This window comes from Hemitrygon akajei, chromosome 4 (genome assembly GCF_048418815.1).
Source record: "Hemitrygon akajei chromosome 4, sHemAka1.3, whole genome shotgun sequence".
Lineage (NCBI taxonomy): Eukaryota > Metazoa > Chordata > Chondrichthyes > Myliobatiformes > Dasyatidae > Hemitrygon > Hemitrygon akajei.
Genome location: NC_133127.1, coordinates 201,825,967 through 201,848,795, shown reverse-complemented (window position 1 = coordinate 201,848,795; position 22,829 = coordinate 201,825,967). Strand labels below are relative to the sequence as shown.

General features: G+C 44.4%; 1 protein-coding gene across 1 annotated transcript in view; it reads right to left on the bottom strand.

The window, feature by feature from the left end:
- LOC140726052 (FH2 domain-containing protein 1-like) overlaps positions 1-22,829 on the bottom strand; it is a 91,344-nt gene that overhangs the window by 63,578 nt on the left and 4,937 nt on the right. The window contains exon 4 of the mRNA XM_073041948.1: positions 8,743-8,845. Within this exon, the coding sequence (XP_072898049.1) occupies positions 8,743-8,845 (103 nt within the window). The remainder of the gene's footprint in view (positions 1-8,742; positions 8,846-22,829) is intronic.

Sequence of the window (22,829 nt, the reverse complement as noted above, 5' to 3'; positions counted from 1 at the left end):
AGTTACCAGGAAAATGGATGAAGGCAAGGCAGTGGATGTTGTCTACATGTACTTCAGTAAGGCATTTGACAAGGTCCCACATGGAAGGTTGGTCAAGAAGGTTCCGTTGCTTGGCATTCAATGTGAGCTAGTAAACTGGAGTAGACATTAGCTTTGCAGGAGAAGTCAGGGAGTGGTAGTAGAGGATTACCACTCTGACTGGAGATCTGTGACTAATGGAGTGCCTTAGGGATCAGTGTTGGGTTTGTTGTTTGTCATCTATATCAATGATCTGGATGATAATATGCTGAACTGGATCAGAAAAGTTGAGAGTGATATCAAGATTGGGGGTACAGTGGACAGCGAGGAAGACCATCAGAGCTTGCAACAGGATCTGAACCAGCTGAAAAAAAATGAGCTGAAAAATGGCAATGGAATTTAATGCAGATAAGTGCGAGGTGCTGCACTTTGGTAGGACCAGTCAGGGTAGGTCTTACACAATGAACGGTAGGGCACTGAGGAGTGTGGTAGAACAAAGGGATCTGGGATTACAGGTACATAATTCCTTGAAATTGCCGTTACAGGTAGATAGTGTCATAAAGAAAGGTTTTGGCACATTGGCCTTCATAAATCAATGTATTGTGTACAGAAGATGGGATGTTATGCTGTTAAATTGTACAAGATGTTGGTGAGGCCTAATTTGGAGTATTGTGTGCAGTTTTGGTCACCTACCTACAAGAAAGATACAAACAAGGATGAAAGAGTACAGAGAAAATTTGGAGGACCTGTTATAAGGCAAGATTGAATAGGTTAGGAATGTATTCTTTAGAACATTGAAGATTAAGATGAGATTTGATAGAAGTATAATTATAGAAGTAAAATTATGAGGGGTATAGATAGAGTAAATGCAAGCAGGCTTTTTTCCACTGCGGTTGGAACCACAGGTCATGCCTTAAGAGTGAAAGGTGAGAAGTCTAAGGGGAACATGAGGGGAAGCTTCTTCACTCAGAGGGTTGTGAGAGCGTGGAATGAGGTGTAGCACAAGTGGTTCACGTGAGCTCAATTTCAAAGTTTAAGAGAAGTTTGGATAAGTACATGGATGGTGGGAATATGGGGGACAATGGTCGTTGGGAGAAGGCAGTTTAAATGGTTTTGGCATGGACAAGATAGGCCAAAGGGCCAGTTTCTGTGCTGTACTCTAAGGGACCATATATATAAGTAGTTGGATAGATAGTCAACATGACATTGTGCATGGTAGGTCACGTCAAACTAATATGAAAGAGTTTTTCAAGTAAGTTACCAGAAAAGTTAATGAAGACAAGGATGTTGTCTACATGGACTTTAATAAGGCCTTTGACAAAGTTCCGCATGGGAAGTTGGTCAGGAAAGTTCAGTTGCTTTGCATTCAAGATGAGATACTAAATTGGATTAGACATTGGCTTTGTGGAAGAAGCCAAAGAGTGGTGTTAGACGTTTCCTTCTCTGACTGGAGGCCTGTGACTAGTGAAGTGCTGCAAGGATTGGTGTTGGGTCCATTGCTTTTAGTCATCTCTCAGTGATCTGGATGATAATGTGGTAAACTGGATCAGCAAATTTGTGGATAACCCCAAGAATGTGGGCATCGCGGATAGTGAGGAAGATTATCAAACCTTGCAGCGGGATCTGGACTAGCTGGGGAAATGGGCAGATGGAACTTAACACAGACAAGTGTGAGGTGTTGCACTTTGGAGGAACAACCACGGTAGGTCTTACACAGTGAGTGATAGGGCACTAATGAGCGTAGTAAAAGAGAGAACTTTGGGATTGCAGGTCGATAATTCCTTGAAAATTGTATCACAGGTAGATAGGGTCATAAAGAAAGCTCTTGGCACATTGGCCTTCATAAATCAATGTTTTGAGTACAGGGCTTGGGATGTAACGTTGAAATAAGACATTGGTGAGGCCTAATTTGGAGCATCATGTCCAGTTTTGATTACCTACTTACAGGAAAGATGTAACTAAGATTGAAACAGTGCAGAGAAAATTTGCAAGAATGTTGCCAAGACTTGAGGACCTGAGTTATAGGGAAAGGTTGAATAGGTAAGGACTTTATTCCCTAGAACATAGAAACTTGAATGCAGATCTGATAGAGGTGTACAAAATTATGTGGTTTAGATAGGGAAAATGCAAACAGGCTTTTTCCACTGAACTTGGGTAAGACTAGAACTAGAGGTCATGGGTTAAGGGTGAAAGGTGAAATATTTAAGGGGAACTTCTCTCAGATGGTGGTGAGTATGTGGAATAAACTGTCAGCACAAATGGTGGAGATGGCTTCAATTTCAACAGAATTTGAATAGGTATATGAATGGGGAGGGTATGGAGGGCTATGGGACTGGGCAAATTAATGGACTAGATGGGGCAAAGGGTCTGTTTCTGTTCTATAGTGTTCTATGACTCTATAACTCAGTTCTTTGAAAAGGGAGGAAGACAGGCGGATGGTGGGTGGGCTAACTATAGAGCAGTTTGTTCGGACTGCTCCCAGTCAGTGAATGGGAGCATGAGGAGAAGTGGTGACTTCACACAAGTCTGTGATTGAAGATTAAAAAAGCAGCACTTCACCACAGTTTTTGGAGTCAGGCTGCAACTAATCAGAGAATAGGATTCATTAGAAAAGGTGAATAAAAATAAGGCAGGGGCAAGTGGAGCAGCCATTGTGTGAGTGGGTCAGTGTTAGAGTGGGGAAGCTTCGGTTTTGGATCTGACTCATCAGGTTTGGGTGAGGTAAGTATCTGTTAAGTTTCTTTTTCTTTCTTCTTTATTCCTTGTCTAAAGAGGGCACTGTTAGTGCAGTGAGAATGGCTCCAGGGCAGTGTTATGTTCTTTGTATAAGATGTGGGAACTCTGGGAGACCTCTGGCCTGCCAGAATCTCTCCGCAGTGACCAGGTCACAGGCACCACAGCTCAGAAGAGAAGACAGGTAAAGAGGACTACAGTGTTGATAGGAGATTCCGTAGTTAGAGGAATAGAGATGAGATCCTGTGGATACAGTACAGATACCCGGATGATATGTTGCCTCCTAGGTGCCGGGGGTAGGGACATCTTGGATCGAGTTCACGGCATTCTAAAGTGGAAGGGTGAGCAGCCAGAAGTCTTGGTACATATGGGCACCAATGACATAGGTAGGAAAGGTGAGGAGGTCCTGAAGAGAAATTATAGAGAGCAAGGTAGAGAGCTGAAAAACAGGACCTCCAAGGTAGTAATCTCTGGATTGCTGCCTGTGCCACCTGCCAGTGAGGGTAAGAATAGGAGCACTTGGCAGATAAATGTGTGGCTGATGAATTGGTGCAGGAGCAGGGTTTCAGATTTTTGGATCATTGGAATCTCTTCTGGGGAGGGTGTGACCCATACAAAAGAGATGGGTTAAACCTGAACCAGAGGGGGCCAATATCCTCATGGGCAGGTTTACAAGAGCTGTTTGGGAGGGTTTAAACTAATTTGGTAGGAGGATGGGAACCAATGTGATAGGGCTTAGAATGGAATTTACAAACAGAGGCAGTGTATAGTGAGAATGCTAGCAAGGACAAGTTGATGATAGGGCAAAATTCCTGTCAAAGGGAAGAGTTGCAATGTAAAAGGGGGGCAAAATAGAAAAGGGTGATGAATACAGGACTGAACGTGTTATATTTGAATGCATGCAGTGTATGGCATAAGATAGATGAACTTTATAGCACAGTTAAAGATTGGCAAGTATGACGTGGACATCACTGAACCATGGCTGAAAGAAGATTATAGTTGGGAGCTTAACATACAAGGATACACATTGCATCAGAAAGACAGGCAGGAAGGTGGAGAGGTTGTGGTGACTCTGTTGGTAAAAAATGAAATCACATAATTAGAAAGAAGTGACATAGGGTAGGTGTAGAATCATTATGAGTAGAGTTTTGAAACTGCAAAGGTAAAAAGATCCTGATGGGAGTTATGTATATACAGGCCTTCAAACAATAGCAAAGATGCAGCCTATAAATTACAACAGGAGATAGAATATGCATTTCAAAAGGGCAATGTTACAATAGTCATGGAGGATTTCAATATGTAGGTAAATTGGGAGAATCAGATTGGTGCTGGATTTCAAGGGGAATTTGTAGAATGTCTACAAGATAGCATTTTACAGCAGCTTGTGGTTGAGCCCAGTAGATTAGCTATTCTGGACTAGATGTTGTGCAATGAAATGGAATTGATTAAGAGAGCTTAAGGTAAAGCAACCCTTAGGTAATAGTAGTAGAATTCATCCTGCATTTGGAAAGGGGGGAGCTAAAGTCAGATGTATCAGTATCATAGTGGAGCAAAGGGGATTACAGAGGCATGAGAGAGGAACTGGTCAAAACTGATTGGAAAGGAACACTAGCAGGGATGACGGCAGACCAGCAATGGTTGGAATTTCTAGGGGCAATTCAGAAGGCGCATGATAGGTATGTCCCAAAGATGAAGAAGTATCCATTACAGACATTTACATCACATGCTGCACCCGCAAAGCTAACAGCATTGTGAAGGACCCCACACACCCCTCACACAAACTCTTCTCCCTCCTGCCATCTGGCAAAAGGTACCGAAGCATTCGGGCTCTCACGACCAGACTGTGCAACAGTTTCTTCCCCCAAGCCATCAGATTCCTCAATACTCAGAGTCTAGACTGACATCTACATCATATATTATTATACTGAAATTTGTCCTCTACTGTGCCTTTTGTCTTGTTTATTATTTATTAATAAATTATTGTACTGCCCTGCACTATTTTGTGCACTTATAACCATATAACAATTACAGCACAGAAACAGGCCATCTCAGCCCTTCTAGTCCATGCCGACGCTTACACTCACCTAGTCCCACTGACCCGCACTCAGCCAATAACCCTCCATTCCTTTCCTGTCCATATATCTATCCAAATTTACTTTAAATGACAATACTGAACCTGCCTCTACCACTTCTACTGGAAGCTCATTCCACACAGCTACCACTCTCTGAGTAAAGAAATTCCCCCTCGTGTTACCCTTAAACTTCTGCCCCCTAACTCTCAAATCATGTCCTCTTGTTTGAATCTCCCCTACTCTCAATGGAAAAAGCCTATCCACATCAACTTGATCTATCCCCATCATTATTTTAAATACCTCTATCAAGTCCCCCCTCAACCTTCTACGCTCCAAAGAATAAAGACCTAACTTGTTCAATCTTTCCCTGTAACTTAGGTGCTGAAACCCAGGTAACATTCTAGTAAATCTTCTCTGTACTCTCTCTATTTTGTTGATATCTTTCCTATAATTTGGTGACCAGAACTGTACACAATACTCTAAATTCAGCCTTACTGATGCCTTGCACAATTTTAACATTACATCCCAACTCCTATACTCAATGCTCTGATTTATAAAGGCCAACATACCAAAAGATTTCTTCGCCACCCTATCCACATGAGATTCCACCTTCAGGGAACTATGCAGCTAGAACTATTATTCCTAGATCACTTTGTTCTACTGCATTCTTCAATGCCCTACCATTTACCATGTATGTCCTAATTGGATTATTCCTACCAAAATGTAGCACCTCACACTTATCAGCATTAAACTCCATCTGCCATCGATCAGCCTACTCTTCTAACTGGCCTAAATCTCTCTGCAAGCTTTGAAAACCTACTTCATTATCCACAATGCCACCTACCTTAGTATCATCTGCATACTTACTAATCCAATTTACCACCCCATCATCCAGATCATTAATGTATATGACAAACAACATTGGACCCAGTACAGATCCCTGAGGCACACCACTAGTCACCAGCCTCCAACCTGACAAACAGTTATCCACCACTACTCTCTGGCATCTCCCATCCAGCCACAACTGAATCCATTTTACTACTTCAATATTAATACCTAACAATTGGACCTTCCTAACTAACCTTCCGTGCAGAACCTTGTCAAAGGCCTTACTGAAGTCCATATAGACAACATCCACTGCTTTACCCTTGTCAACTTTCCTCGTAACCTCTTCAAAGAATTCAATAAGATTTGTCAAACATGACCTTCCACGCACAAATCCATGCTGACTATTCCTAATCAGACCCTGACTATCCAGATAATTATATATACCATCTCTAAGAATACTTTCTATTAATTTACCCATCACTGACAGGCCTATAATTGCTAGGTTTACTCTTTGAACCCTTTTTAAACAATGGAACCACATGAGCAATATGCCAATCCTCCAGTACCACCCCCGTTTCTAATGACATTTGAAATATTTCTGTCAGAACCCCTGCTATTGCTACACTAACCTCCCTCAAGGTCCTAGGGAATATCCTGTCAGGACCCGGAGATTTATCCACTTTTATATTCCTTAAAAGTGCCAATACTTCCTCCTCTTTAATTGTCATAGTTTCCATAACTTCCCTACTTGTTTCCCTTACCTTACACAATTCAATAACCTTCTCCTTAGTGAATACCGAAGAAAAAAATTGTTCAATATCTCCCCCATCTCTTTCGGCTCCACACATAGCTGTCTACTCTGATACTCTAAGGGACCAATTTTATCCCTCACTATCCTTTTGCTATTAATATAACTGTAGAAACCCTTCAGATTTATTTTCACCCTACTTGCCAAAGCAACCTCATATCTTCTTTTAGCTTTTCTAATTTCTTTCTTAAGATTCTTTTTACATTCTTTACATTCCTCGAGCACCTCATTTACTCCATGCTGCCTATATTTATTATAGATCTCCCTCTTTTTCCAAACCAAGTTTCCAATATCCCTTGAAAACCATGGTGCTCTCAAACTTTTAACCTTTCCTTTCAACCTAACAGGAACATAAAGATTCTGTACCCTCAAAATTTCACCTTTAAATGACCTCCATTTCTCTATTACATCCTTCCCATAAAACAAATTGTCCCAATCCACTCCTTCTAAGTCCTTTTGCATCTCCTCAAAGTTAGTCTTTCTCCAATCAAAAATCTCAACCCTGAGTCCAGTCCTATCCTTCTCCATAATTATATTGAAACTAATGGTATTGTGATCACTGGACCCAAAGTGCTCCCCAACACATACTTCCATCACCTGACCTATCTCATTCCCTAACAGGAGATCCAACATTGCCTCTTCTCTAGTTGGTTCCTCTATGTATTGCTGCAAAAAACTATCCTGCACAATTTTACAAACTCCAAACCATCCAGTCCTTTTACAGAATGGGCTTCCCAGTCTATGTGTGGAAAATTAAAATCTCCCACAATCACAACCTTGTGCTTACTACAAATATCTGCTATCTCCTTACAAATTTGCTCCTCCAATTCTCGCTCCCCATTAGGTGGTCTATAATACACCCCGTAAGTGTTACTACACCTTCCCATTCCTCAATTCCACCCAAATAGTCTCCCTAGATGAGCCCTCTAATCTATCCTGCCAAAGCACCGCTGTAATATTTTCTCTGACAAGCAATGCACCACCTCCTCCTCTTGCCCCTCCGATTCTATCACATCTGAAGCAACAAAATCCAGGAATATTTAGTTGCCAATCACACCCCTCCTGCAACCATGTTTCACTAATAGCTGCAACATCATATTTCCAGGTATCAATCCATGCTCTAAGCTCATCCACCTTTATAACAATGCTCCCAGCATTAAAATAGATGCATTTAAGAAACTTTCCACCTCTTCCTCTCTGTTTATCCCTAACGATGCAATCAACTTTATAATCTTTTTCTTCATTCTCCTCTACATCTTCGGTCTGAGCGCTCCCCTTCTCTATCACCTGCCTATCCTCCCTCACACACTGTCTACTAGCTTTCTCTATTTGTGAACTAACCTCCTCTCCCCTAGCCTCTTCAAATTGATTCCCACCCCCAACCATTCTGTATAATTTATGTAGTCATGTAGGTCTGTAGTCTAGTGTAATTTTTGTGTTGTTTTTACATAGTCTAGTGTAGCCTTGATTTGTCTCACATAGTCTAGTGTAGTTTTGTGTTGTTTCATGTAACACCAGGGTCCTGGAGGAACGTTGTTTCGTTTTTACTGTGTACTGTACCAGCAGTTTATGGTCAAAATGACAATAAAAAGCAACTTGACTTGACTTAAAGGCAGGAATACATAACTGTGGCAGACAACATAAAAGCCAATGAGGGGGCACATCATTGAGCAAAAATTAGAAGTTAGAGGATTGAGAAGCTTTTAAAAAGTAAAAAGCCTTTTACTGAGTGAAAGTTCTCAATAGGGTGGATGTGCAGAGGATATTTCTAATGATGAGGCAGTCTAAGACCAAAGGACGAAGCCTCAAAACAGAGGGACATCCATTTAGAACAGAGATGAGGATGAATTTCTTCAGCCAGGAATGGTGAATCTGTGGAATTCATTGCCACAGGCAGTTGTGCAGGCCAAGTCTTTAGGTATATTTAAAGCAGAGGTTGATAGGTCCTTGACTAGTCAGAGGTCAAAAGTTATGGAGAGAAAGCAGGAACATGAGGTTGAAAGCAATAATAAATCAACCATGAAGGAATGGTTGACTAGACTTAATAGGCTGAGTCACCTAATTCTGCTCCTATGAATTAACGTCATATGTAGACAACATCTACCACCTTGCCCTCATCAATCTTCTTGGTCACCGCTTCAGAAGACCCTTTCAAATTTGTACAATCTGGCTCTGGTTTCCCCCGCACAGAGTTGCAGTCTTACCACTGCCTACATAGATATTCCCCTGCAGCCCTTTCCAAACACAGTCCTGCTCCTAGCACCTCCCCAGAGAGCCACCTACCTCTTCTTTGTCAGGCAGCAGTTTGCTGAGCTCCACCAGCTTCTCTGCCCCGTACGAGCCTCCCATACCTCGCTGAATGTCAGCGACAATACTCTCCACAGGCCTGTAGGTAGGAGCACAGACCATGAAACCACCTGTGTTTGACACTGAAGATATTTCAGCAGCCCTTAGACCCAGTCAGTTCCAGGAGATCCTCAACATCCACCCAACAATCTTGGCGGCATCAAAATCAGAAGCAGGTTTAACATTACTAGAATATGTTGTGAAATTTGTACGTTGCAATACGTAATTAAAGAAAATCTGTAAATTACAATTTTATATATATTTGCATATGTACATATATTTAAATTAAATAAGTAGTGCAAAATGAGAGTGAAAAAGAGAAAACAGTGAGGCAGTGTTCATGGGTTCAGTGTACATTCAGAAATTTGATGGCCGAGGGGAATAAGCTGTTCCTAAAATTTTGTTAATTTAGTTCTTAGGGCTTGTTCAGGGCACCGAAGAGCGTTGAATTGAATTGAATTGACTTTATTACTTACATCCTTCACATATAAGAGTAAAAATCTTTATGTCATGTCTCTGTCTAAATGTGCAATTTATAGTAATTTGTAATAAATAGTGTGTACAATTGGACAGTCAATATAACACAGAAATACAATTGTATCAGTATGAATTAATCAGTCTGACGGCCTGGTGGAAGAAACTGTCCCAGAGCCTGTTGGTCCTGGCTTTCAGGCTGTGGTACTGTTTCCCGGATGGTAGCAGCTGGAACAGTTTGTGGTTGGGGTGACTTGGGTCCCCAAAGATCCTTTGGGCCCTTTTTACACACCTGTCTCTGTAAATGTCCTGAATAGTGGGAAGTTCACAACTACAGATGCACTGGACTGTCCACACCACTCTCTACAGAGTCCAGTGATTGAGGGAAGTACAGTTCCCATACCAGGCAGTGATGCAGCCAGTCCAGATGCTCTCAATTGTGTCTCTGTAGAAAGTCCTTAGGATTTGGGAACCCATACCAAACTTCTTCAACCATCTGAGGTGAAAGAGGCGTTCTGTGCTTTTTTCACCACACGGCTGGTATGTACAGACCATGTGAGATCCTCAGTGATGTGCATGCCAAGGTCTCCAAGGCTTTTGGAGCACATGAATTGGTTAATTGTTTTTCAAGGAGATTTTGTAGCGATGTGCTACACACAGCGCGGAAATAACGACACGCAGTCGGTAAGTCGTTTTGAGACTAGTTTATTCAAACTTCGCGGCGTTGGCATTTAATCCCTAGCGCCCACCCTCTCCGGGCAGAAATTACATCAGAGGTGCATTACCAAAGTCTCCCCCCGTACGTTGGCTATTTGTGAGCCGGTTCGCCTGCGCAGAAAGTGGGTCACCACAATTTGTTAATTGTTTAGAGTTCTTGAAGAGCTCAGTCTTTGTAATGCAGTCTCCCTGTGCTTTCTGCTTAAGCTTATTAACTTTATTCAGATAGGCTCAGGGATTCTGTGTTACTTATATTATTTAAGTGGATGCCCAAATAGTGCTAACCGTGGGGCTCTAGTCTTGAAAATTTTCCTTTCTGCGGTGTCACTTGGCCGAGCCACCGATGTTCTTTTGGAATTGTTATGAATAAACTCTCGTCCCCTTTTCTACACCAGAATTTGTCTTTCCTCTGCACTTGGGTTCCCATGTTGCCAGCACTGAGTGTGTGTCTTCAGGCTCCTGATGGTAACAATGAGAAGAGGGCAAGACCTGGGTGATGGGGGTCCTTAATGATTGATGCTGCCTTTTTGAAGCATCACCTTTTCAAGGTATCCTCGATGCTGAGAAGGTCACTGCCCGTGATGGAGGTAGCTGAGCTTACAATGTTCTGCAGCTTTTCCAATCCTGTCTGGTGGTCCCTCCATACCAGATGGTGATGCAACCAGTTAGAATGCTCTCCACAAAACATCTGTAGAAATTTACGAGCAAATCAAGCTGGCATGGTTGTGGACCCCAGAGGGGTTGGAGTACAGAAGTAGATCTGTCATTAGGGCAACCACTCTGGAGGATAGTTAACAATATGGATTCAGAGAGGGTTCAAAGTGATGATCAAAGTGGTTAGAACAGAAAGAGCCTCTTTGGCCCAATCAGACCACACTAACCATTGTTGCCCAGCGAGAAAATATTAAACAGGTTGACTCATTGCAGTTTCAAAAAATAAGAGTAACCAGACTGAAACACAAAGTTTGTGAATACACAGAACATTAAAACCAGACTGAAACACAAAGGACAATGAATAAAGACCATAAGATATAGGAACAGAATTAGGCCATTTGGCTCATCAAATCTACTCCGACTTTCTTCATGGTTGATTCATTTTCCCTCTCAGCCCCAATCTCCTGCCTTCTTCCCACATCCCTTCATGCCCTGACCAATCAAGAATCTATTAACCTCTGCCTTAAACATACATAAAAACTTGGCCTCCTCAGCTGCCTGTGGCTAAGAATTCCACAGATTCACCACTCTCTAGCTAAAGAAATTCCTCCTCATCTCTGTTCTTAAACGATTTCCCTCTATTCTGAGGCTGCGTCCTCTGATCTTAGACTCTCCCTCCATAGGAAATACCCTCTCCACATCCACTCTGTCAAGGCCTTTCACCATTCGATAGGTTTCAATGAGGTCAACCCTCATTCTTCTGAATTCTAATGAATCCAAGCCCAGAGCCATCAAACGCTCTTCATATGACAAGCCATTCAATCTTAGAATAATTTTCATGAAACTCCTTTGAACCCTCTCCACTTTCAGCACATTCTTTCTAAGATAATGTGTGACAAGGTGCCACACATGAGACTGCTTACCAAGTTAAGAGCCCATGGTATTACAGGAAAGTTACTAACATGGTTAGAGCATTGGCTGATTAGTAGGAGGCAGCGAGTGGGTATAAAAGGATCCTTGTCTGATGGCTGCCAGTGACTAGTGGTCTTCTACAGGGGTTGGTGTTGGGACCACTTCTTTCTATGCTGTATATAAATAATTTAGACAATGGAATAAATGGTGTTGTCAAGTTTGCAGATGATGCAAAGACTGGTGGAGGGGCAGTACTGTTGAGGAAACAGGTAGGATGCAGAAGGACTTGGACAGATTAGGAGAATGGGCAAGAAAGTGGCAAATGAAATACAATGTTGGAAAATGCATAATCATACACTTTGATAGTAGAAATAAATGTGCAAACTATTTTCTAAACAGGGAGAAAATCCAGGAATCTGAGATGCAGAGGGACTTGGGAGTCCTTGTGCAGAACACCCTGAAGATTAACTTGCAGGTTGAGTTGGTGGTGAGGAAGGCAAATGGCATGTTAGCATTCATTTCAAGAGGTCTAGAATACAAGAGCAAGGATGTGATGCTGAGGCTTTGTAAGGCATTGGTAAGGCCTCACCTTGAGTATTGTGAACAGTTTTGGGCCCCTCATCTTAGAAAAAATGTGCTATCATTGAAGAGGGCCCAGAGGAGGTTCACAAGGATGATTCCAGGAATGAAAGGGTTATCATACGAGGAACATTTGATGGCTCTGGGTCTGTACTCGCTGGAATTCAGAAGGTTGACGGGAGATCTCATTGAAACCTTTTGAATGTTGAAAGGCCTAGACAGAGTAGATGTGGAAAGGATGTTTCCCATGGTGGGAGATTCCAGGACAAGAGGGCACAGCCTCAGGATAGAGGGGTGCCCTTTCCAAACAGAGATGCGGAGAAATTTCTTTAGCTAAAAGGTGGTGAATTTGTGCAATTTGTTGGCACATGCAGCTGTGGAGGCCAGGTCGTTGGGTGTATTTCAGGCAGAGATTGATAGGTTCTTGATTGGATATGACATCAAAGGTTACGGGGAGAAGGCGGGGGACTGGGGTTGAGGAGGAGAAAGCATCAGCCATGATTGAATGGAGCAGCAGCCTCGATGGCCCGAATGGCCTAATTCTGATCCTATGTCTTTTGGTCTTATATAATGAGTCCAAAACTGCTCACAATACTCCATGTTGGCCTCACCATAGAACATACAAATTTACAGCACATAACACAATGTGCCAACCATGTAACCTACTCTAGAAACTGCCTAGAATTTCCCTCGCGCATAGCCGTCTATTATTCTAAATCTGACTTAAGCTTCCACTTCCCAAATTTGATCACGTTATGATCACTTTCCCTTTACCTTAATCTCTCTCATCAATTCCAGATTGTTGCACAACACCCAATCCAGAATAGCTGATCCTCTGGTGGGCTCATTCATTATCTGTTCTAAAAAGCCATCTTGTAGGCATTCTAGAAATTCCCCACCCCTAATTCAGAACCAATCTGATTTTCTCAATCTACCTGCATATTGAAGACCCCCATGACTGTTATAACATTACCCTTTGGCATGCATTTTCTATCTCCCGTTGTAATTTGTAGACCAATTTTGTGTGGAGGTCTGTATAAAACTCCAGTCAGGGTCTTTTCACACTTGCAGTACCTTAGCTCTATCCACAATGATGTAATGCCTTCCAGCCCTTTGTCAGCTCCTTCTAGTGATTTGATTTCATTTCTTACCAACAGAGCAACACCATCTCCTCCACCGGCCTGGAAAGTTGCATCTTATTAAAGAGCAAGAGGATAAGATGTGAGAGAATAGGACCAATCAAGTGTTACAGTGGAAAAGTGTGTATGGAACTGGAGGAGATGGCAGAGGTACTTAATGAATACTTTGCTTCAGTATTCACTACGGAAAAGGATCTTGGTGACTGTAGGGTTGACTTGCAGCAGACTGAAAAGCTTGAGCATGTAGATATTAAGGAAGAGGATGTGCTGGAGCTTTTGGAAAGCATCAAGTTGAATAAGTCACCGGACCAGATGGGATGTACCCCAGGCTACTGTGGGAAGCGAAGGAGTAGATTGCTGAGCCTCTGGCGATGATCTTTGCATCATCAATGAGGACGGGAAAAGTTCCGGAGGATTGGAAGGTTGTGGATGTTGTTCCCTTGCCCCTGCCCATCCCCCACATGATTCATCTGTTGTCAGCCCCTAACCAACACATACTCCACTCTCCCCTCCTACCCCTCCTCACAGCCCCCCACCCTGCTCTCGTGACTACACCCCTCCCCCACCTGAAACCACCACGGTGGGCTTCACAGCTGAACAGGTGAGAAGACAGCTGAAACGTCTCCACCCAAGCAAGGCTGCAGGCCCGGATGGTGTCAGCCCCAGGGTGCTCAAAGTCTGTGCCCCCCAGCTATGTGGAGTACTTCACCATGTCTTCAATCTGAGCCTGAGTCTCCAGAGGGTTCCTGTCCTGTGGAAGACGTCCTGCCTCGTCCCTGTACCAAAGATGCCGCGCCCCAGTGGCTCCAATGACTACAGACCAGTGGCATTGACCTCCCACATCATGAAGACCCTGGAGAGACTTGTTCTAGAGCAGCTCTGGCTTATGGTTAGGCCACACTTAGACCCCCTCCAGTTCACCTACCAGCCCCGACTAGGAGTTTGAGGATGCCATCGTCTACCTGCTGAACCGTGTCTACACCCACCTGGACAAGCCAGCGAGCACTGTGAGGGTCATGTTTTTTGACTTCTCCAGTGCGTTCAACACCATCCGCCCTGCTCTGCTGGGTGAGAAGCTGACAGTGATGCAGGTGGATGCTTCCCTGGTGTCATGGATTATTGATTACCTAACTGGCAGACCACAGTACGTGCGCTTGCAACACTGTGTGTCAGACAGTGGTCAGCAGCACTGGGGCTCCACAGGGGACTGTCCTGTCTCCCTTTCTCTTCACCATCTACACCTCGGACTTCAACTGCTGCACAGAGTCTTGCCATCTTCAGAAGTTTTCTGATGACTCTGCCATAGTTGGATGCATCAGCAAGGGAGATGAGGCTGAGTACAGGGCTACGGTGGGAAACTTTGTCACATGGTGCGAGCAGAATCATCTGCAGCTTAATGGGAAGAAAACTAAGGAGCTGGTGGTGGACCTGAGGAGGGCTAAGGCACCAGGGACCCCTGTTTCCATCCAAGGGGTCAGTGTGGACATGGTGGAGGATTACAAATACCTGGGGATACGAATGGACAATAAACTGGACTGGTCAAAGAACACTGAGGCTGTCTACAAGAAGGGTCAGAGCCGTCTCTACTTCCTGAGGAGACTGAGTTCCTTTAATATCTGCCGGACGATGCTGAGGATGTCCTACGAGTCTGTGGTGGCCAGTGCTATCATGTTTGCTGTTGTGTGCTGGGGCAGCAGGCTGAGGGTAGCAGACACCAATAGAATCAACAAACTCATTCAAAAGGCCAGTGATGTTGTGGGGGTGGAACTGGACTCTCTGACGGTGGTGTCTGAAAAGAGGATGCTGTCCAAGTTGCACGCCATCTGGGACAATATCTCCCATCCACTCCATAATGTACTGGTTAGGCACAGGTGTACGTTCAGCCAGAGACTCATTCCACCGAGATGCAACAAATGAGCGTCATAGGAAGTCATTCCTGCCTGTGGCCATCAAACTTTACAACTCCTCCCTCAGAGTGTCAGACACCCTGAGCCAATAGGCTGGTCCTGGACTTATTTCCACTTGGAATAATTTACTTATTATTATTTAATTATTTATGGTTTTATATTGCTACATTACTACACTATTTTTGGTTGGTGCGACTGTAACGAAACCCAATTTCCCCCGGGATTAATAAAGTATGTCTGATCAAGAAAGGGAGTAGGGAGAGCCCAGGAAATTATAGACCAGTGAGTCTTATTTCAGTGGTTGCTAAGTTGATGGAGAAGATCCTGAGAAGCAGGATTTATGAACATTTGGGGAGGCATAATATGATTAGGAATAGTCAACATGGCTTTGTTAAAGGCAGGTCGTGCCTTACGAGCCTGATTGAATTTTTTGAGGATGTGACTAAACACATTGATGAATGTAGAGCTGTAGATGTAGTGTATATAGATTTTAGCAAGGCATTTGATAAGGTACCCCATGCAAGGCTTACTGCAAAAGTAAGGAGGCATGGGATCCAAGGGACATTGCTTTATAGTTCCAGAACTGGCTTGCCCACAGACGGCAAAGAGTGGTTGTAGACAGGTCATATTCTGCATGGAGGTCAGAGACCAGTGGTGCACTTCTGGGATCTGTTCTGTGACCCCTACTCTTTGTGATTTTTCTAAATGATCTGGACTAGGAAGTAGAGGGATGGTTAGTATATTTGCTGATGACACAAAAGGTTGGGGTGTAGTGGATAGTGTGGAGGGCTGTCAGGGGTTACAGCGGGACATTGATAGGATGCAAAACTGGGCTGAGAAGTGGCAGATGGAGTTCAACCCAGTTAAGTGTGAAGTGGTTTATTTTGGTAGGTCGAATATGATGGTAGAATATAGCATTAATGGCAAGACTCTTGGCAGTGTGGAGGATCAGAGGGATCCTGGGGTCCAAATCCATAGGACACTCAAAACTGCTACGCAAGTTGACCCTGTGGTTAAGAAGGCATATGGAGCAATGGCCTTCATCAATCGTGGGACTGGGTTTAAGAGTCGAGAGGTAATGTTGCAGCTATATAGGACCCCGGTCAGACCCCACTTGGAGTACTGTGCTCAATTTTGATCGCCTCACTACAGGAAGGATGTGGAAACAGAAAGGGTGCAGAGGAGATTAACAAGGATGTTGCCTGGTTTGGGGAGCATGCCTTATGAGAATAGGTTGAGTGAACTTGGCCTTTTCTCCTTGGAGCGACGGAGGATGAGAGGTGACCTGATAGAGGTCTACAAGATAATGAGAGGTACTGATCGTGTGGATAGTCAGAGGCTTTTGCCCAGGGCCGAAATGGCTAGCATGAGAGGAAACATAGAAACATAGAAAACCAACAGCACAATACAGGCCGTTCGGCCCACAAAGTTGTGCCAAACATGTCCCTACCTTAAAAATTACTAGGTTTACCCATAGCCCTCTATTTTACTAAGCTCCATGTACCTATCCAAAAGTCTCTTAAAAGACCCTATCGTATCCGCCTCCACCACCGTTGTTGGCAGCCCATTCCACGCACTCACCACTCTCTGTGTAAAAAACTTACCCCTGACATCTCCTCTGTACCAACTCCCCAGCACCTTAATCCTGTGTCCTCTTGTGGCAACCATTTCAGCCCTGGGAAAAAGCCTCTGACTATCCACACAATTAATACCTCTCATCATCTTATACACCTCTATCAGGTCACCTCTCATCCTCTGTCGCTCCAAGGAGAAAAGGCCGAGTTCACTCAACCTATTCTCATAAGGCATGCTCCCCAATCCAGGAAACATCCTTGTAAATCTCCTCTGCACCCTTTCTATGGCTTCCACATCCTTCCTGTTGTGAGGTGACCAGAAGTGAGCACAGTACTCCAAGTGGGGTCTGACCAGGGTCCTATATAGCTGCAACATTACCTCTCGGCTCCTAAATTCAATTCCATGATTGATTATGGCTGATACACCATATGCCTTCTTAACCACAGAGTCAACCTGCACAGCTGCTTTGAGCGTCCTACGGACTCGGACCCCAAGATACCTCTGATCCCCCACACTACCAAGAGTCTTACCATAAATACTGTATTCTGACATCATATTTGACCAACCAAAATGAACCAGCTTACACTTATCTAGGTTGAACTCCATCTGCCACTTCTCAGCCTAGTTTTGGATCCTATCAATGTCCCGCTGTAACCTCTGACAGCCCTCTACACTATCCACAACACCCCCAACCTTAGTGTCATCAGCAAACTTACTAACCCATCTCTCCACTTCCTCATCCAGGTCATTTATAAAAATCATGAAGAATAAGGGCCCCAGAACAGATCCCCGAGTCATACCACTGGTCACCAACCTCCATGTAGAATATGAGCCGCCTACAACCACTCTTTGCCTTCTGTGGGCAAGCCAGTTCTGTATCCACAAAGCAAGACTTGCTTAGATCCCATGCCTCCTTACTTTCTCAATAAGCCTTGCATGGGATACCTTATCAAATGCCTTGCTGAAATCCATATACACTACATCTACTACTCTTCCTTCATCAACGTGTTTAGTCATATCCTCAAAAAAATCCAATCAGGCTTGTAAGGCACAACCTGCCCTTGACAAAGCCATGCTGACTATTCCCTATCATATTATATCTCTCCAAATGTTCATAAATCCTGCCTCTCAGGAGCTTCTCCATCACCTTACCAACCACTGAGATAAGACTCACTGGTCTATAATTTCCTGGGCTATCTCTACTCCCTTTCTTGAATAAGGGAACAACATCTACAACCCTCCAATCCTCCAGAACCTCTCCCTTCCCCACTGATGATGCAAAGATCATCGCCAGAGGCTCAGCAATCTCCTCCCTCACCTCCCACAGTAGCCTAGGGTACATCTCATCCGGTCCCAGCGACTTATCCAACTTGATGCTTTCCAAAAGCTCCAGCACATCGTCTTTCTTAATATATACATGCTCAAGCTTTTCAGTCTGCTGCAAGTCATCACTACAATCACCAAGGTCCTTTTCCATAGTGAATACTGAAGTAAAGTATTCATTAAGTACCTCTGCTAATTCCTCCCATTCAATACACACTTTCCCTCTGTCACACTTGATAGGTTCTATTCTTTCATGTCTTAGCCTCTTGATCTTCACATACTTGTAGAATGCCTTGGGGTTTTCCTTAATCCTGCCTGTCAAGGCCTTCTTACGGCCCCTTCTGGCTCTCCTAATTTCCTTCTTAAGCTCCTTCCTGGTAGCCTTATAATCTTCTAGATCTCTAACGTTACTTCGCTTTCCGAACCTTTTGTAACCTTTTCTTCTTGACTAGATTTATTACAGCCTTTGTACACCATGGTTCCTGTACCTTACCATAACTTCCTTGTCTCATTGGAACGTACCCGTACAGAACTCCACACAAGTATCCCCTGAACATTTGCCACATTTCTTCCATACTTTTCCCTGAGAACATCTGTTTCCACTTAAGCCTCCAATTTCCTGCCTGATAGCCTCATAATTCCCCTTACCCTAATTAGATGCTTTTCTAACTTGTCTGTTTCTATCACTCTCCAATGCTATTGCAAAGGAGATAGAATTATGATCACTATCTCCAAAGTGCTCTCCCACTGAGAGACCTGACACCTGACTAGGTTCATTTCCTAATACCAAATCAAGTACAGCCTCTCCTCTTGTAAGCTTATCTACATATTGTGTCAAGAAACCTTCCTGAACACACCTAGCAAACTCCACCACATCTAAACCCCTTGCTCTAGGGAGATGCCAATTGATATTTGGGAAATTAAAATTTTCCATCACGCCAACTCTGTTATTATTACACCTTTCCATGATCTGTTTCCCCACCTTACTGGGCGGCCTATAAAAAACACCCAGTAAAGTTATTGACCCCTTCCTGTTCCTAACCTCCACCCACAGACAATTCCACACCCGTAGACAATTCCTCTGTGGCGTCCACCTTTTTGCAGCTGTGACACAATCTCTGATCAACAGTGCCATGCCCCCACCTCTTTTGCCTCCCTCCCTGTCCTTTCTGAAACATCTAAAACCCGGCACTTGAAGTAACCATTCCTGTCCCTGAGCCATCCAAGTCTCTGTAATGGCCACCACATCATATCTCCAAGTACTGATCCACGCTCTAAACTCATCTGCTTTGTTGACAACACTCCTTGCATTAGACACATCTCAAGCCTTCGGTCTGAGCACGTCCCTTCTCTATCACCTGCCTATCCTCCCTCTCGCACTGTCTACAAGCTTTCTCTATTTGTGAGCCAACCTCCTCTTGCCCAGACCCTTCAGTTCGGTTCCCACACCCTAACAATTCTAGTTTAAACTCTCCCCAGTAGCCTTAGCAAACCTTCCCGCCAGGATATTGGTCCCCCTGGGAATCAAGTGCAAACCGTCCTTTTTGTACAGGTCACGCCTGCCGTAAAAGAGGTCCCAATGATCCAGAAATCTGAATCCCTGCTCCCTGCTCCAATCCCTCAGCCACACATTTATCCTCCACCTCATTCTATTCCTATACTCACTGTCGCGTGGCACAGGCAGTAAATCCAAGATTACTACCTTTGCGGTCCTGCTTCTCAACCTCCTTCCTATCTCCCTGTAGTCTTTTTTCAGGACCTCTTCCCTGTTCCTACCTATGTCATTGGTACTAATATGTACCACAACCTCTGGCTGTTCTCCCTCCGACTGGAGGATATCTTGGACGCGATCAGAAAGATCCCAGACCCTGGCACCTGGGAGGCAAACTACCATCCGAATTTCCTTCCTGCGTCCACAGAATCGCCTGTCTGACCCCCTAACTATAGAGTCCCCTATCACTACTGCCTTCCTCTTCCTTTCCCTACCCTTCTGAGCCACAGGGCCAGACTCTGTGCCAGAGGCACGGCCACTGCTGCTTCCTCCAGGTAGGCTGTCTGCTCCAACAGTACTCAAACAGGAGTACTTATTAAAAGGGGTACAGCTACAGGGGTACTCTTTAGTACCTGATTCTTCCCCTTCCCTCTCCTGACTGTGACACACTTGTCTGTCTCCTGTGGCCCTGGTGTGACCACCTGCCTATAACTTCTTCCTATCACCTCCTCGCTCTCCCTGACAAGGCGAAGGTCATTGAGCTGTATCTCCAGTTCCCTAACTCAGTCCCTTAGGAGCTGCAGCTCCACACACTGGATACAGATATGGCCGTCCGAGAGGCTGGGAGACTCCAGGACCTCCCACATCTGACACTGAGCACAGAAAACTGACCTCACACACATACTACTTCCTTTCCGCAATTAACACAGTTAAACCTACCTCAGCTCGTCCCGTTACTGCCTAATCCCGTTGAGTCAAACCCCTACCTCTCTGCTGCCCGCTGGATATGGTGGTCTTCTTTTTAAACCTTTCCCGCTCTACTGGCTGACGTCATGTGCCTGCGCACTCTTGCCTCTCTTTTACCCCGAGTAGTAAAACTGCCTTCACTCCGGAAATCCTTAGCCGTTTACCCGCAGCCTTCTTGCTCCAAATCCAAGGGGAGATGTCAGGGCTAAATTTTTTTACACAGAGAGTGGTGAGTGTGTGGAATGGGCTGCCAGCAACAGTGGTGGAGGCAGAAACAATAGGGTCTTTTAAGAGACTCCTGGATGGGTACATGGAGCTTAGGAAAATAGAGGCCTATGGGTAACCCTAGGTAATTCTAAGGTAAGGACATGTTCGGCACAGCTTTGTGGGCTGAAGGGCCTGTATTGTGCTGCAGGTTTTCTATGTTTCTATTTTGAATGTTACAATGAAAATGAAGATTTGTAAGATGCAATTGCCAAAAGCATTGTATAAAGGCAGTTCATGATCTACACTAGATATCTGAGCTGATTTTACACACAAAATGCTGGAGGAACTCAGCAGTCCAGGCAGCATCTATGGAAAAAATTTTGTGTGTGTTGCTCGGATTTCCAGCATCTGCAGATTTTCTCTTGTTTGTGATCTAAGCTGATTTTGTTTATTTACAATCAACCAAACGAGCATGGCAGCACCCACTGGATGAAGTCCTCCATCAATTATAATTTGGAACTAATACTCAGTTTTATAGTACTGTACTAGTATTGATAATTATAGAGTCAAGGTTCAAAGTACATTTATTATCAAAGTAGCCACCCCAAAGGAATAAGGTTCCTCCTGTCCTCACCTATGACCCCACCAGGCTCCGTGACCAGCACATAATTCTTTGTGATTTCCACCATCTCCAAAGGGATCCCACCACCAAGCACACCATTCCCTCCCTACCCCTCCACTTTCTGCTTTCCGCAGGGATCACTCCCCATGCAACTCCCTTGTTCATTCATCCCTCCCCACTGATCTCCCTCCTGACACTTATCCTTGCAAGCAGACAAGTGCTACGCCCGCTGCTACATCTCTTCCCTCGCTATCATCTAGGGCCCCAACAGTTCTTCCAGGTGAGATGACACTTCACCTCTGAGTCTGTTGGGAGACTCTGAGTCTGTTACTGTGTTTGGTGCTCCCGGTGTGGCCTTCTATATACCGATGAGACCCGATGTAGGAGACCATTTTGCCAAGCACCCGCACTCTGTCCGCCAGAAAAAGTGGGATCTCCAACTGGCCACACATTTTAATTCCACTTCCCATTCCAACACATCAGTCCATGGCCTCCTCTACTGTTGCAATTAAGGCCACAGTCATGTTGGTGGAGCAACACCTTATATTCTGTTTGGGTAGCCTCCAACCCGATGGCATGAACATCGATGTTTTGAACATCTGGTAATGCTCCCCATCGTTCCCCACTCCCTTTTCCCTCTGTCACCTTATCTCCTTGCCTGCCTATCACCTCCCTCTTGTGCTCCTCCTCCTTCCTTTCTTCCATGGCCTTCTATCCGCTTCTATCAGATTCCGTTTTCTCCAGCCCTTTATCTCTTTCACCAATGAACTTCCCAGCTCTTTATCCCTCCCCCTATTTCACCCATCACCTTGTGTTTCTTCCTCCCCTCCCCACACTTTCTAACTCTGATTCCTCATCATTTTTTCCCTCTAGTCTTGATGAAGGGTCTTGACACAAAACAACAACTGTACTTTTTTCCATAGATGCTGCCTGGCCTGCTGAGTTCCTCCAGCATTTTGTGTGTGTTGTTCGGATTTCCAGCATCTGCAGATTTTCTCCTGTTTATGTATACTTTATACAACCTTGGGATCTGTCTCCTTACAGGCAGCCACAAAACAAAGAAATCCATTAAAAAGATCATCAAACACAAAATGTACAGAGAGAATACACATATTGTGCAAACAATAAAAGAAAGCAAATAGCACTCAGAACTGAAGTTTTACAGAAGTGATCCACAGACATGAATCCAGGCATCACTGCAGTCGGAGCAGGCCACAGTCTCCGTACACTGCAGAACCCAGCAAACTTCACAGAGCAGCGAAAAGAACCAACCCATCCCTCGCCTCCAGTCCCAACACCCTGACCTTTTCATTCTGGCCCAGTGCTTAAATTGTCCAGACATCAGGTCCTTCCTTGTTCTTGGGTCCTGCCGCTTCAATATACTCTCGGGCCAATGTCCCACCACCTCGAATCGTCCTGCAGCCAACCTTTCCAATTCAGCCGGCACTTAAGTTGAC